The sequence below is a fragment of the Coenobita brevimanus genome, chromosome 48 (assembly GCF_032717465.1).
Source record: "Coenobita brevimanus isolate Jiangsu-jjx chromosome 48, ASM3271746v2, whole genome shotgun sequence".
Lineage (NCBI taxonomy): Eukaryota > Metazoa > Arthropoda > Malacostraca > Decapoda > Coenobitidae > Coenobita > Coenobita brevimanus.
Window position 1 is genome coordinate 15834790 of NC_137001.1, and position 17125 is coordinate 15851914.

Genomic DNA, 17125 nt, shown 5'->3' on the forward strand with positions numbered 1-17125 from the left:
ACCATATATTTTTCCAGTCACACTAAGAAGGCAAATACCCCTATGGTTACCACATACTTCTCTCTCCCCTTTTCATTTGTATAAAGGAACAATTATACTTGATATCCAGTCCTCTGGAACCCTTCCCTCTTCCCAAGCCAGTCTACACAACTTCCATATCGACTCCACAAGAATCTCACTCCCATACTTCAGCATTTCACCACACACTCCATCAATTCCTGGGGCCTTTCTCATCTTGATCCTCTACATTGCTTCCACTACTTCCGCCCTACTGATTTCTTCCTCCCTCCTCTCATCTCTTCTCCCAGCCATTTCCCAACCACTTATACTCGCACTGCTCTCACTCTTTACATTTAACAAATCCTCGAACTGCTCCTTCCATCTCCTCAATTTCTCTCTTTTCTCCACCGGCAATCTATTATTCTCATTTTTCACTCCCCTAATATTTCCTCTTTCACACTGTCTTTCTTAACCTCCTTCCAAAACAATTTCTTACTCACCCTCCACTTAACACTCAGATTCCTCCCAAACTTTTCATCCACTTTCTTCTTACCTTTACCAATCTCTTCACCTCCCTTCTCCTCACATATACCTCTCTCTTCTCTCATCTCCTCCCCTACCTATACTCGCTAGTCAGTCACTATATGCCTTCTTCTTTTGTTCCACAGCTCGTTTCATCTCATCATTCCAACATGCTGTCATCTATTGCACACCCCTGCATCTCCTCTTCACTCCATAAACCACCTCACACGCTGCACCTATCTTTTCCATGAATATCTTGCATATGTACATCTTGCACCTCTTCCATCTGCTCTAACTTATACCTTCCCAATCTTTCTTCCTCTGTGCTCTTATACTCTGCCATTTTCTCACTCTCTTGCAACGTCTCCACTCTTCTCACAGGAGCTGTTTCCTCCTGTCTTCCCCTTCGTCTCTTCACCCATTTTCTTTGCAGCCTTACATTGGCCATCACTAAGTGATGGTCCGAGATTCCATTCCTCCACCCTCTTGCATCCAACATTTGTCTTCTCATTCGCTCATCCACACACACGTAGTCTATCATTGCCTTTCGTTCAACAAGTTCACCGTCCCATCCTCCTCATGACTCTCCATGTATACCTGCAGATCATCTTATACCTAAAGAAGGTGTTGGCTATTGCCAACCCGTTACCAGCACAGATGTCCACCAAAGCACTACCATTCCCAACTACTTTAGCTGGCATACCCCACTGACCAACCACTCCATCCACTTGTACATTCCCAACTTTCCATTCATGTCTCCAATCAAAAACACTCTCTCGCTCCTCTCAAACTTGTCCATATACGCTTCTACACTCGCCCAAAACTCATATTTCACTCTTGCTACTCGGTCCTCTGTCGGCGCATACACACATAGAATCGCCCAAGCTTGTCCACCTACTTTCATCCTCACCCATACAGTCCCTGCACCCACTATTCTATACTCTCTTATATTCTCCTTCCACTTCTTGCCTCTCATCAGACATACTCCCTCTCTTGCCCTCTCATTCTCATTAACTCCTGCACATATTCCTAAACAGTATTTCCATTCTCTCACCCTTTCACCCCCCCGTTTATTTTCATTCAATCCACATACATCCATTCTTGCATACTCAAGCACCTGAACATCTCTCTCTTTCACTTCATCATTCACTCCTCTCACATTCCATGTCCTCACCCTTAGAATGTCCTTTGTCCGTTCCTTAGTCATTAACGTATGGTCCGTCCTGGTCCGAGGCGCGTTATTCGCTTGTTTAGTTAGTTCTTTTTACGAGGTGGGGCACTAACCCACCACCAACCCTTTTAATCACCTCATACGACAAGCAGGGATACTGGGGGAGTATTCTTGAAAACCCCCCTACTTGTAGTTAAAGAGAAAGTTTCATGTTTGATGACACTGTTTGTTAACCTGTTAGTGTCAGGTGTCATAGTGGTGAAATCTGCAGTCAGGTCAGTAGTGAGATTGGTGCTGGGTGTAGCAGTGGTGATGTTGCTGATGAAGGCGACGATGGAGGCGTTGACAGGGTGGAGGAGGTTCTCAGGACAGCTCTCAACAGAAAGGGGGAGGTGGGTGGGGTGTCCTCCCCCACGCAGGAACTTGCCCACCACCACCCAAATGTTGTAACAGAAGGCCACCAGGAATCCTAACACTGCACCCTGAAGATTGTGGTACGGTCATATGAATCACTGTGGTTTTATGTGGACATCAGTTGATATAAAATACTACTTGCATGTGTTATAATATTCCCTTCCATATTCCCAGCAGACCTGATATTAAAAAGGAAGAGGATCAACTGAGATAACAGTCTCATATCCTCTGTTCTTACTCTCGGCAGTTTTGCAGCAATCCTCTGATCTAGGTCCTACGCCAGTAATAAGCTAGGTCGTGTGGCATTTAGATATGAGATGTGAATATTGTGAATGTGTTAAGGAATTCAAGGTATGTTGTGTTGGCACTGCGTGAGGCAAGGATGAACAGGCATGAAGTGGAGGAGTGAGAAGGTGTGAAATGTATGGGTCAGGTATATAAGCGTGAGTGGATGGCGTAAGGAAGGAGTTGCTCTGTTGATGAATGATGTATAGCAGAGGAATGAAAGATCATTAATTTGCCAGCATGAGATTTATATATGTCAAGTTCCAATCTGGGAAAAAAATGTGATAATAAAAGATACATTTGGTGACGAGAGAGAGAGAGAGAGAGAGAGAGAGAGAGAGAGAGAGAGAGAGAGAGAGAGAGTAACCTTGACACTGGTGTTATGAGCATAAGAGCAGTAGAGAGGACTGAACTTTTGTTGTAGCTAATTATGATACAAATAATTCTTCCTTTGTGCATTATTGTAATTTACAAAAGTTTTGCTGGTGAAAAATATGAAATCCACAACAGGGAAATCTGCAGGTATGGATGAGTGTGCTGTGGAATGCCTGAAGGGTGGTGGAGTGACTATTGTTGACTGGTTAGTAAGATTGTTGAATGTGTGCTTTGAGAAAGGTATGGTGCCAATTGACTGAGCAAGTGCTTGTGTGGTCCCGTTGTATAAATGCAAGGGTGATAAGTATGAATGTACTAGCTTTAGGGGTATAAGTCTGTTGAGTGTTGTAGGTAAGGTGTATGGTAGAGTGTTAATTATGAGAGTTAGAGAGGGTACAGAGGGAGTGATTGGTGATGAGCAGTGTGGCTTTAGGAGAGGGAGGGGATGCGTTGATCAGGTGTTTGCTGTGAGACAAGTGTGTGAAAAGTATTTAGCGAAAGGCAAGGATGTGTTTTGGGCATTTACGGATTTAGAGAAAGCGTATGATAGAATTGATAGGGAGGCTTTGTGGACTGTTTTAAGATTGAATGGACTTGATGGTAGGTTACTAAAAGGGGTGAAAAGTTTTTATGTAAATAGTAGAGCGTGTGTAAGAGTGGGAAATGCTGTGAGTGATTGGTTTCCCGTGAGAGTTGGGCTGCGACAGGGATGTGTGATGTCGCCTTGGTTGTTTAATATTTACATGGATGGTGTTGTAAGGGAGGTGAATGCAAGAGTTTTAGGTGGAGGTCTGAGTCTGGTGAATGTTGATGGTGGAGAGTGGAATCTGAAGCAGCTGCTGTTTGCAGATAATACTGCACTAGTGACTGATTCAGAGGAGAGATTGAGACAGTTGGCAGACGAGTTTGGAAGGGTGTGTGAAAGGAGGAAATTGAAAGTAAATGAGAATAAGAGTAAAGTGATGAAGTGTACGAGGTTGATAGATGGTAGGGGGATCAATATAGTTTTGAATGGTGAGTTGCTTGAGGAAGTAGATTTTTTTAAATATCTAGTGTCACATGTTGCTGTGGATGGAAGAATAAATACAGAAGTGAAGTTTACAATAAATGAAGTAGGAAAGGTGCTGGGAGGAATGAAAAATGTGTTTAAATGTCGTTCGCTTAGAATGGATGCAAAGCGAAGGCTGTATGAGGGTGTTGTGGTACCGACTGCGTTTATGGGGCTGAAACATGGAATATGGGTGTAGGAGAGAGGAAAAGTTTGAATGTAATGGAGATGAGGTGTCTGAGGAGTATGTGTGGAGTGACGCGTATGGATCGGGTGCGAAATGATGAAGTGCGAAGGAGAACTGGAGTTGTTTGGGAGATGGCTGGTAGAGTTGAGCAGAGGGTGTTGTGATGGTTTGGGCATATGGAGAGAATGGATAATGAGCGATTGGTGAAAAAGATAACTAGAGCTGATGTGAGAGGTATAAGGCTGAGAGGAAGACCACGAATAGGATGGATGGACAGTGTGAAGAGAGCGCTGGATGCGAGAGGGATGTCTGTTGAGCAAGGAAGAGTGGCTGTGCGTGACAGAAATAAATGGAGAGAAACTGTGAATGAATAAGTGATGACGCAGCCCTGAGGGGATATTCTCCCGCATTTGGTCTGATCAGCTAGTCAGGTCAGGTGCGGGTAAGGGGATGGGTCTGTTATGATGTGGCATGGGTAAACCAGTTCTGCTGTCGGGCCCTGCTGCGGATGTCACTGATTGCATTGTGCAGTTGACCCTTGTGCGGTGTGGTGCAGTGAGGATCTGTCCGTTCTCCCCTTTGGGGCTAAGATGCGAATGAATGTGTTTGAATGGATGAGTAAATGGGGAGTGTGTCGTCCTGTCTCGGCTACCTCTCTTTCCTTGAGGGGAAGCAGCCTTGGTGTATAGATAGATAGATGTGATTATGAAGAAATGTATGATAAATGAGAGGAACAGTAAGTTATAAAACCTGTGACATCTTTGCTTCCCTACCTGAGTTTCAAGATGTACAGTGATTATGAAATACTAGGCTATGTAAGAGTGAAAGAATTAGCAATAATTATATTATGTCACGATTTACATGAAGTAATCTGTGCTGCTTCTGCCATAATAATACAACGATTGTACAGTTCTGGTGGCGTCTTCTGGCTAGCCTTTTGCATGCAGTATAGTATGTTTCACAAACAAAAGACCTTTCCAGCCAACGTAGTAGCCATCTTTATAAAACTTCCCTCTCACACACCACTCACAAGAAGGTAATGATTTGCATTTACTTATTCTGCGTGATGTGTCTGACCATTAGGGAAGGGTAAACTTTAGTTTTGAAAGAGCTGATACTCCCTCCCTTCTCAAAACCCTGTGTGGGAGGTAATGCCTGCAAGATACAGTAAATCCCTGTAGTTGTAGGTTACATGTATAATTTTTTTACTATTAATAATATGCTCCTCATGGGGCAACGTAGGATTGGATGATGAAATAACAATACTTTTATGTGGAGAGTGTAAACCTGTGCCCACCTTTGTGTTGACCCAGGGTGTGCACATGCCAGCCAGGAAGACGCCTAGGATTGGTCCCATGACAGCTCCTGAAATGCTGATGATGACGTGGAAGATGTTGCCCAGGTTGCCTGCCAGCACACCCACACAGATGCTTGACAGGCCCATCACCCCAGCTGCCACCAACATGCAGCATCAATACACAGTGTCAGAAAATTGTGTCTACCAGAATGTAAGGAAAGTGTTTTGCAAAACTCTATGCTGATGATACAATCTGGTTCCATTGTATGTAATTATAAATGCCATGGAAAACATGCAGTGCTGAGTGTGTACTGACAACACAGGGAATGATTTTTAAAGGAGTTTATGGACCCTTCAAAACTGCTTTATTATTGCTGATAACATGAGAAGAAAGCCTTACATATGAGCTTAAGGACTCTGGTGGCTGAGGCATCTGACATCTTGCTGAAGTATGGAATATCCTTCAGAAAGTCCTCCCACACCAGGCAAGCCACAGAGTTACCGTAGCTGGACAGCGAACTGTGTCGAAAGTGGGACATTGTTTGATAATTATGAATGTGTTGTTTGAAAGGGAAATTTTTCCTCCGAGCTAGACCTTACTAGATCATATAGCCCTGCTAGGTGACAGAAGGGCATTACCCCTCCCGGCATGGCAGCTACCAGGCATGGCTCGAACTCACGACTCCCCCAGTCCCAAGTCCGACACTCTACCACTGTGCCACCCTGACCCCATGTGTTTGATAAATACATAGATGATAACTTTATCAAGAAATTTATAATCTATGATTATTTTTCTTGCATGACTAATGTAAGTAAAAGCTAAAATTTGAAATGTGGCAAATAGTCACTTGAAGTGGAAGGGTAATGTGTGCTCTGAAAGTTGTGATATGGAGAAGGAAATTGAACAAAGTGGCTGCAAGAGAACTTCAAAAAGGAATATATACTAGGCTCAGCATTGTCATGTGGATGGAAGAAACTGACTTAATAATAAAAAAAAAAAAAAAAAAAAAAGGAAAGTGATCCATTGAGAAATGTGGAATAATATATCCTTGGATCATTAGGATAAGAACTGATGTAGTTGAAAACAGAAGCACAATGGAGATGTTTCCTCCAAGAACTGTAGACTGCCTCTGGTGTGACAACATGGAACACTTATATTTTTGTGAGGAAGTACATGTACAGTAGATGATGGAAGAATGAGATACTGTACAGCAGTTCCAACAGATGGACAAACAAAGGTGTGTACAAGACATCAAGATGTGGAGACTGATGAAGCAAAGAATTAGCAAATGATTCCACTGTATTGAAGATTCTTGCACAGAGTTATGTATGATTCAGTTATGGCATTGTCTCTCTTGTTGCTGAGTATGTGCTTACTGAGATGAGTTATCTCAAAGAAAAAGACCTATTCCATACCAGCCTCAACTCAGGTGTGGAACAGTGCCCCTTGTGAGATACACTTTTATCCTTTAGCAACTTCAGTGCAGTTATTGGCACTGACAGGAAAGGCTTTGAGGATTGTGTATAAGTAGGTCCTCATGGCTGTAGAACCAGGAATTCCAATAGTTCTAACTTTCTGTATTTTGAAAAATCCCATAAGTTGAAAACTTCTGCATCCAGATTCCACAAGCCTTATCTTCACCGCTGGACTTGCTATTCCATCGTTGAAGGAGTTGCTAAGGAGACTGACCACCTTGTTGTAAGAACTCTGGAGCATCCTGTAGAACCGCTTGGTTTTCAGGAAAACAGAGTTCTTTTCTGCAGTTCACAGACTTGATGTTGCTGCTCTAAGGCTACAGATGAAATATGGGAAAATCTTGGGATGCCATATATAACTATTCAGTTTTGAGTATGGAATGCACTGATGAGTATGCAGTGGCAGTCAGGAGTCATTTTGGTGTGGTCAGTGCTGTTGATGACCCTTTTGAGTGGTAGGGTACTAATAAGTGTGTTACTGTGGGAGAAGCTGATGAATGTGTTGTTGAGTGCTCTAGATCAAGTAAAGGATTTGTCTCACCAGGGACGCTAGCAACAGTTGATGGGCTGTGCTTCTACACTGGCTAGGGACTGAGGGCCACAAATGTTTCTGGTTTCTCGGTCAAGAGTTTTACCAAGAACGGACTAAGAGAGGTAAGTCAGGGAAATTCCTGAGGAGTTAGAGGGTGGGTTTCAAGTACAGTAAAAGTCTTATAATCCGAATGCCAGGGGACCGAGGATCTTTTGGACTACTGCTTTTTTCGGACTACTGGAGGGACCTCTGAAAACATTAGAAATATATACAGGATCATTAAACAAACACTTAAAATGATATGGGTTATTGTTTTACTCACCGGAAATACAAAGAATTGTAGATGAATAGTTGCAGACAGGTACATCTAAGTCGAAGAGAAAGTCCAAGCCAGATAAATCTTTAAAGCCCAGAGAATTTTGAAAATGCCTAGAAAATTAAAAACAATTCGCCTTGCAATATTCGGAGTATTGGGATGTTTGGATTATTGGTGGTCGGATTGGAGGTCTTTTACTGTAAATGACCTTCGACCTGCTATCAAGCCCTGAAGAAACTCTGCTCCAGACCTGCCTCTCAGGTTAACTCTGCTGAGATAGTAGATAGATGGCTTGTGTCTAGAGTGAGTGACTAGAGGGCTCATTGGCCTGAATACTTAAAGTAGTTGTGTATAGCAGAACCCAGCATGGAGCTTCCATCAGCTGATGTGCAGTCGCTAGCTGCCATCCCACCAGTCTACAATGCCATGTCTTCCTTAGATGATACAGGAAGGCAGTGACAAGGCTGAAAAGTGGTAGGGCGACTGGTCTTTGTGGCATCCGGCCAAACTGATCAAAGCTGGGGAAGAAGCCATATATGGGTATTACTTGCAGTAGCAGTAGCTGTTCGATGTACTGGTATAATTCCTCCTGACTGGACCAGGTGTTTGGTTAGCCTTGTTTGGGAAGGTAAAGGAGATCAGTGTGACTGCAGTAACTACCACGGTGTTACAGTGTTCAGTGCTCCAGGCAAGGGTCTTGCTCATATGCTGTTGATGGATATCCAGGACCATTAGTTAAAGATTCAGAAGCCTCGGCAATCTTCACCCAAGAAGTCTAAACTTCATTGGATTCTAACCATTGTATCAGCAAGGGCTGCTGGCAGCCTGCATCAGTCTCAAGAAGGCACTTCACTCAGTAAAAGATGCAGCAGTAGGAGGACTCCTGTTCCCCTGGCACCCCCACAGTGATTATCCAGTTGATAACTGGCTTGTATTTAACACTGTATGTATGTGTGTGTGTGTGTATGTGTGTGTGTGTGTGTGTGTGTGTGTGTGTGTGTGTGTGTGTGTGTGTGTGTGTGTGTGTGTGTGTGTGTGTGTGTGTGTGTGTTCTACTGTTTGCCCATTGCGTTTCTTTTATTTTTCAGTGTGAGAATAATGATGAAAAGTGTGAGGGTCATGACGAAAGATGTGATAGTGATGATCAGGATCGAATCCAAGAATATTTTGAGGTGTTGTCCATACACAATCCCATAATGATGAGCAATTGGCAGTTGGTATAATTTGCTCTTTTATTATATTTTCAGACTTTTGACCCGATGATGAAGTGCTGTGGACATGGATATGAATATTGTTCGTGTACCGGTATTGTTCGTAACTTTCGTTTCGTTTATAAAGGCTCCAACTTGCTTGCATGCTCCAGCCTTGGTCACCCAATGGTGTCTCTCAACGCTACTTGATCTCTGGCAGCTCCCTATTTAGTCCATTATCCCTGAGGCCACACTCTGTAACCTTATCCCAGGTCTTCTTCGGTCTGCCTCTCGCAACCCAACTCCCAACGTGAATAGGTTGTATCAACTTTCTATCGTTCATTCATTTTTGAAGGATCTAACACGTTTTGCATGAATCGGCCTTGGTCATCTAATGGCGGCTGTCCATGCTGCTCAATCTCTGGCAGCTTCCCTATTCAGTCCCTTATCCCTGAGGTCACACTCAGTGACCTCGTCCCAGGTCTTTTTCGGTCTACCTCTCGCAACCCTACCGCCAGCATTAACACTTCTCACTTTCTGCAGCCAATTATACTCTTCCATCCTCTACACCAGCGTTTCTTAACCTGGCGTGCTAGCACCCCCAGGGGGTGCTGAAATCAATTATAGGGGGTGCTGGCAATTGCTCTATTATTTTTTTTCTAATTGGTTTTGCTCAGTATTGGCATCCTTGATTTTTTTAATTTGAGAATGTATAAAATAAACTGTCAGGCAGTACTTCACTTCAATTTAACCCTACAGTCGTGTAGCAACTACAGTCCCAGTAACCAGATTTAAAGGGGTGTTGGACTGAGACCTTACGACAGGAGGGGTGCTGAGGTCGGAAAAGGTTAAGAAACGCTGCTCTACAAATACCCAAACCATCTCGATCTACTGCTCCTCATCACAGCACCAATACACTCCAGTCCCATCCCATCCCTCAACTCTTCCACTGTAAACCTAGCCCCCCACTCCCCCAGGTCTCACACTTAAGGACGCACTGCACATCCACCTAATCACTGTCATTTCTATACGTTTGAGCCTGCGACGAACTCTTCCTTTACTGCTCAAGTCCCACTACCATACAGCTTTACACTCCAAACACATGCTGCATACAAAGATCCCTTAGCATGGAGGGAGAGCCTTCTCAATGTCAGGAGAGGCAACAACTCCCAAAACTTCTTCCAACCACTCCCCACTCTAGCCACAGAGCTAGCTCCTGCCCCACCTCCAGCACATTACATATCTCCCAAATAACAAAACTCTTCCACACACTCAAGAGACTCACCAACAAGCTAAATCCTTTCATGCCTGACAATCTCCACCTGCTCTCCCCGCCACACCACGCACATAATATCAGCATTATCTCGCAGTCTAGCTCTAATACCACTACATCTCTCATGCTCCCACTTATCACAGACACTGCACATGATGGAATTACTTCCCACGCCCTTGTGGCAAATCGCACATGGCCACACTCCCTCTTACAGTACCGCCCCCAGCCCTAGATATCATCACTTTTGTTTTATCTCCATTTGCTCTTAAGCTCCTGTGTCCCATACCATCTCTCCACTTCGTAAATCTTTCCTCTGCCCCCCTTTCATTCTCTGCAATTATCATCAAATCATCAGCATACAACATCTCCCACGGGAGTCCACTTCTCAAGTCACGTGAGAGGGCTTCAAGTACCATGATTAACAACATGAGGCCCAAGACTGACCCCTGATGCACACCAACATTCATGGAAAACTCATCACTCAAATCTCCATTCACCCTTACCTGGGTGCGAGCACCCACATACATGGCCATAGGCCCATAACCACCCTAACCAGCCACTCCTCCATCCCAAGCTCTCTCATTGCCCACTTCACCACCTCTCTAGGGACTCTGTCAAAGGCCTTTTCCAAATCAACAAAAACAAAGTACAGTTCCCTTTTCTTTCCAATATATTTATATGTGTATATTGCAGAGTTAAATCGGGGAAAGCCCCAGGAATTGATGGAATGTGTGGTGAAATGCTGAAGCATGGGGGAGAGATAGTAGTAGAATGGATGTGGAAGATGTGCAGATTGGCCTGGGAGGAAGGTAGAGTCCCGGAGGATTGGAAGTCACGTATAATTATTCCCTTGTACAAAGGAAAAGAGGAAAAAGAAGTGTGTGGTAATCATAGGGGCATTTGTCTTCTTAGTATAATAGGAAAAGTGTATGGTAGGATACGTATTGACAGAGTTAGAGAAAGAACAGAGAAATTAGTTGGAGAAGAACAGGGAGGCTTTAGGAAGGGAAGAGGTTGTGTAGATCAGATATTCATTCTTAGATCTTTAGTGGAAAAGTTTCTAGAGAAGGGAAAGAAGTTGTATGCGGCTTTCATGGATTTGGAGAAAGCATATGACAGGGTGGATAGACAAGGATTGTGGAAAGTGTTAAGAATATATGGAGTAGATGGGAAGTTGTTGAATGCTGTGAAGAGTATGTACGATGGTGCGAAGGCTGCAGTGCGTGTGGATGGTGAACTAAGTGAATTTTTCTCTTTGAAAGTTGGGTTGAAACAGGGATGTGTCATGTCTCCGTGGTTGTTCAATCTGTACATGGATGGGGTAATAAAAGAGGTACAAGGTTGGGTAGTGGATGTTGGAGTGGCCCTGGTGAGAGAGGATAGTGTTTGGAAACTCCCTGTACTGTTGTTTGCAGATGATACTGTGCTGTTGAGTGAAGACGAAGGGGAGCTGCAAGGCTTGATGGTGGATGAGTTTGGGAGAGTGTGTAAGAAACGGAATCTAAAGGTGAATGTAGGGAAGAGTAAAGTGATGGTCTTTGAGAGAGGTGAAGTCAGTGAATGTACAGCGAGGTTGGATGGTGAGGAATTGGAAAATGTGAGTACCCCCTGGGGGTAGGGGGGTTTCAAGAATACTCCCCCAGTATCCCTGCTTGTCGTACGAGGCGACTAAAAGGGTTGGTGGTGGGTTAGTGCCCCACCCCATAAAAAGAAGTAACTAAAAAAGCAAATAAAGCGCCTCGCACCCGGACGGACCATACGTTGACGACTAAGGAACGGACAAAGGACATTCTGAGAGTAGGAACGTGGAATGTGAGAATAGTGAATGATGAAGTGAAAGAGAGAGAGATTGTCCAGGTGCTTCAGGATGCAAAAGTGGATATATGTGGATTGACTGAAACTAAATGCAAAGGTGAAAGGATGAGAGAATGGGAATACGGTGTAGGTATATGTGCGGGAGTCAGTGAGAATGAGAGGGCAAGAGAGGGAGTATGTCTGATGATAAGCAAGAAGTGGAAGGAGAATATAAGAGAGTATGGAACAGTGGGTGCAAGAATTGTATGGGTGAGGATGAAAGTAGGTATACAAGCATGGGCGATTGTATATGTGTATGCTCCAACTGAGGATCGAGTGGCAAGAGTGAAAGATGAGTTTTGGGCGAGAGTAGAAGCATGTATGGACAAGTTTGAGAGAACGAGAGAGTGCTGTTGATTGGAGACATGAATGGCAAAGTCGGGAATGTACGAGTGGATGGAGTGGTTGGTCAGTGGGGTGTGCCAGCGGAAGTAGATGGGAATGGTAGTGCTTTGGTGGACATCTGTGCTGGTAAGGGGTTGGCAATAGCCAACACCTACTTTCGTCATAAGATGATCCACCGGTATACATGGAGAGTAATGAGGAGGATGGATGGTGAACTTGTTGAACGAAAGGCAATGATAGACTACGTGTGTGTGGATGAGCGAATGAGAAGACAAGTGTTGGATGCAAGGGTGTGGAGAGGGTGGGGGAATGGAGTCTCGGACCATCACTTAGTGATGGCCAAGGTAGAGCTGCAAAGAAAGTGGTTGAGGAGGCGAAGGGGAAGACAGGAGGAAGCAGCTCCTGTGAGAAGAGTGGAGAAATTGCAAGATAGTGAGAAGAGGACAGAGTATAAGAGCATAGTGGAAGAAAGATTGGGAAGGTATGAGCTAGAGCAGATGGAAGGGGTGGAAGACGTATGTAAGATATTCACGGAAGAGATAAGCGCAGCGTGTGAGGCGGTTTGTGGAGTGAGGAGGAGATGCAAGGGTGTGCAAGGGACAGCATGGTGGAATGATGAGGTGAAACGAGCTGTGGAACAAAAGAAGAAGGCATATGGTGAATGGTTGGCGAGTAGAGGTAGGGGAGAAGATGAGAGAGAGAAGAGAGAGGTATATGTGAGCAGGAGAAGGGAGGTTAAGAGACTGGTGAAGGAGAGTAAGAAGAAAGTGGATGAAGAGTTTGGGAGGAATCTGAGTGTGAAATGGAGGGAGAGTAAGAAATTGTTTTGGAAGGAGGTAAAGAAAGTAAGGCAGTGTGAAAGGGGAAATAGTAGGGGAGTGAAAGATAGGAATAATAGATTGTTGGTGGAGAAAAGAGAGAAATTGAGGAGATGGAAGGAGCACTTTGAGGATTTGTTGAATGTAGAGAGTGAGAGCAGTGTGAGTATAAGTGGTTGGGGAATGGCTGGGAGAAGAAGAGATGAGAGGAGGGAGGAAGAGATCAGTAGGTCGGAAGTAGTGGAAGCGATGAAGAAGATTAAGCTGGGAAAGGCCCCAGGAATTGATGGAGTGTGTGGTGAAATGCTTAGGTATGGGGGTGAGATTGTTGTGGAGTGGATATGGAAGTTGTGTAGATTGGCTTGGGAAGAGGGAAGGGTTCCAGAGGACTGGAAATCAGGTATAATTGTTCCTCTGTACAAAGGAAAAGGGAGAGAGAAGTATGTGGTAACCATAGGGGTATTTGCCTTCTTAGTGTGACTGGTAAAATATATGGTAGAATACTCATTGATAGGGTTAGGCATATGACAGAGGAGCTAGTTGGAGAAGAACAAGGGGGATTTAGGAAGGGAAAAGGGTGTGTAGATCAGATATTTGTTCTAAGATGTTTAGTGGAGAAGTATCTAGAGAAGGGAAGGAAAGTGTACGCTGCCTTCATGGACTTGGAGAAAGCTTATGACAGAATAGATAGGAAAGGTATGTGGAAGGTATTACGAATATATGGAGTGGAGGGGAAATTGTTGAGTGCTGTGAAGAGTATGTACGAGGGAGCTAGGGCTACGGTGCGAGTGGATGGTGAGCTGAGTGAGTTCTTTGATCTCAATGTGGGACTGAAACAGGGGTGTGTAATGTCTCCATGGCTGTTTAACCCGTCACGTCCCGAGGTTTTCCGCACCTCCGACATCCCCCAGTCCCGAGGTATTTTCGATTTTTTTTTTTTTTTGGCTAAAACCTTCGCTTTTGGTGAGAAACATCGAAAATTCAGAGAGAAATCGCTCACCTGAGGTTTAAAGTGCCCAATCCAGGTAGGAGTTCCTCCTTACCTGAGTGGGTTTTCTAACATGCTGGCACCAAAGAAAACGAGTTCTATGGGAGGGTAACTATTTTATCCACTCATAAATGGTATTTATTTATTTACTTGGTACGAATGTATATGTAGTATGACAGTATATTGGTTTTCAAGCAGTAATAAAGGCATTATAAGCATTGTTTCACTCACTAACTAATCACCATACCTGACCTATTTTTGCCACACTACCTGATCATTATTTCTGGCTGTTTCTTCTTCTAATGCTATGTAAACATTGTCCTCCACATTGTCATCGATTGGGGAATCACTCTGGCCCTGAATAACTTTACTAGCCAGGTCACTGGTAACAGGTCCTTTGCCAAGACAATGGCGTGAGGGGGGGAGGGGGGAGGTTATGCAGTGTAAGGCATTGTCCCTGCTTGGTATCTTGTACAGGAATAGAGGAAGGTGCCCCGTGCATACATACGAAAAATCATGTGCGAAAATTGAAAATTGTGCAAATTAGGTACCTTGCAATTGCACGACGTACTGGTACGTCGCCGGGACTGGCAAATGCAAATCGTGGTGACGTACCCATACGTCGTCGGGACGGGGCGGGTTAATATATATATGGATGGGGTCGTAAAGGAGGTACAAGGTAGGGCAGTGGATGTGGGGGTGGCCCTAATGAATGAGGGTGAGATTTGGAAGCTTCCGGTGTTGCTGTTTGGTGATGATACAGTATTGTTGAGTGAAGATGAATGGGAGTTGCAAGGTTTGGTGAATGAATTTGGGACAGTGTGTAGGAGGAGGAAGCTGAAAGTTAATGTAAACAAAAGTAAAGTTATGGTGTTTGAGAGGAATGAAGTCACAGAGTGTGAAGTGAGGTTGGATGGTGAGGATATGGAGAATGTGAGTGCATTCAAGTACTTGGGTAGTGTGATGAGTAAGGATGGAACTTTGGGGGATGAAGTACGTGAAAGGGTACAGCAGGGAAGGAAGGTTGTTGGCACACTGTAAGCAGTGATGAGAAATAGGGAGGTGAGTATGGAAGTTAAGAAGTCACTGCATGATGGTATTGTGATCCCTACCCTGACGTATGGAAGCGAGGCGTGGACCTTGCAAGAGGGGAACAAGTCAAGAGTGAGAGCAGTGGAAATGAGTTACTTGAGAGAAGCATGTGGAGTGACATGGAGGGACAGGTTGACGAATGAAGAAGTGAAGGAACGTTGTGGGGTAGATGTGGATGTGGTTGAAAAGATTAGGAGAAATACACTGAGGTGGTTTGGACATGTGGAGAGGATGGAGAATGAAAGACTGACTAAGAGGGTGTATGTAGGTGAGGTGGAGGGAGGGACAGGGAGGGGTAGACCGAGGATGAGGTGGAGGGATGGAGTTGAGAGGTATATGAGGGAGGGGGGGGGTGAGTTGGGGGGAGGGGAGTCAAATGGTGGGTGACAGAGTGACTTGGAGGCGTTTTGTCTGCAGCCACCCTTTGCGGGATTAAGGCGTCGGGCTATAGATAGATAGGTAGAGTACATTTAAGTACTTGGGTTGTGTGATTAGTAAAGATGGAGGTTTGGAGGGTGAAGTGCTTGAAAGGGTACAGTAGGGAAGAAAGGTTGCTGGTGCTTTGAAAGCAGTGATATGAAACAGGGAAGTGAGCATGGAAGTGAAAAAGTTACATGACAGTATTGTGATAGCAACTCTAACGTATGGAAGTGAAGCTTGGACGTTGTTGGAAGGACACAAGTCAAGAGTGAAAGCAGTGGAAATGCGTTATTTACGAGGAGTCACATGGAGAGACAGGCTGACGAATGAGGATATAAAGGAGCGTTGTGGTGTGGATGTGGATGTGATAGGAAGCGTTATGAGGAACACACTGAGGTGGTTTGGCCATGTGGAGAGGATGAAGGGTGAAAGACTGACGAAGAGAGTGTATGTGAGTGAGGTGGAGGGGGAAAGAGGGAGGGGGAGGCCGAGGATGAGATGGAGGGATGGTGTGGAGTGGTATATGAGAGAGGGGGGTGTGAGTTGGGAACAGGGCAGTGAAATGGCGGGGGACAGGGCGACATGGAGGCGATTTGTTTGTGGCCACCCCAAACGAGATTGAGGCGTCTGGCAATAGATAGATAGATAGATATTTTCCTGAAGCTGTCGAACAATGAATATAGCATCAGTTGTCCCTTTACCTGGCATAAACCTAAACTTCATCTCATCAATATTCAGTCCTTCTCTAATCATACATTCTAGAACTCTCTTCATTACCTTCAGTATTTGGTGTAAAAGCTTTATGCCTCCATAATTTCCTTTTCCAGGGCATCACCCTTCCCCTTGTACACATTTCTATGGAGGAAAAAAAATAATAAAAAGGGAAAGACCCAATTTGTATGTGTATATTGGAGAGAGTCGCAAATAATGCTTCACTAAACTCATGTGGCAGTATCTTGTGTGTTGTGGGTATGGCTCAGTCTGCTAGTATGGGCGCGATGGTGGAATGTGAGTATGAAATAAATATGCGATGCAGGGTAGATACTGGTAACACTGAGTGATGATAAAGGATGTGAGAGTGATGATTATGGATAGTATTGATGGATGTGAGAGTGAAGATAAAGGATGAGAGTGATGATAAAGGATAGTGATGATAAAAGATGTGGGTGATGATAATGGATAGTGATGATGGACGTGAGTGATGATAAAGGATGTGGGTGATGATAATGGATAGTGATGATGGATGTGAGTGATGATAAAGGATGTGGGTGATGATAATGGATAGTGATGATGGATGTGAGTGATGATAAAGGATGTGGGTGATGATGATGGATAGTGATGATGGATGTGAGTGATGATAAAGGATGTGGATGATGATAATGGATAGTGATGATGGATGTGAGTGATGATAAAGGATGTGGGTGATGATGATGGATAGTGATGATGGATGTGAGTGATGATAAAGGATGTGGGTGATGATGATGGATAGTGATGATGGATGTGAGTGATGATAAAGGATGTG

General features: G+C 44.3%; 1 protein-coding gene across 1 annotated transcript in view; it reads right to left on the reverse strand.

The window, feature by feature from the left end:
* The window catches only part of LOC145399310 (sodium-coupled monocarboxylate transporter 1-like), a 79206-nt gene that overhangs the window by 23035 nt on the left and 39046 nt on the right, over positions 1–17125 (reverse strand). The window contains exons 7-9 of the mRNA XM_080271975.1: positions 5700–5818; positions 5300–5454; positions 1928–2175 (exon numbers count right to left, since the gene is read on the reverse strand). Of these exons, the coding sequence (XP_080128101.1) occupies positions 1928–2175; positions 5300–5454; positions 5700–5818 (522 nt within the window). The remainder of the gene's footprint in view (positions 1–1927; positions 2176–5299; positions 5455–5699; positions 5819–17125) is intronic.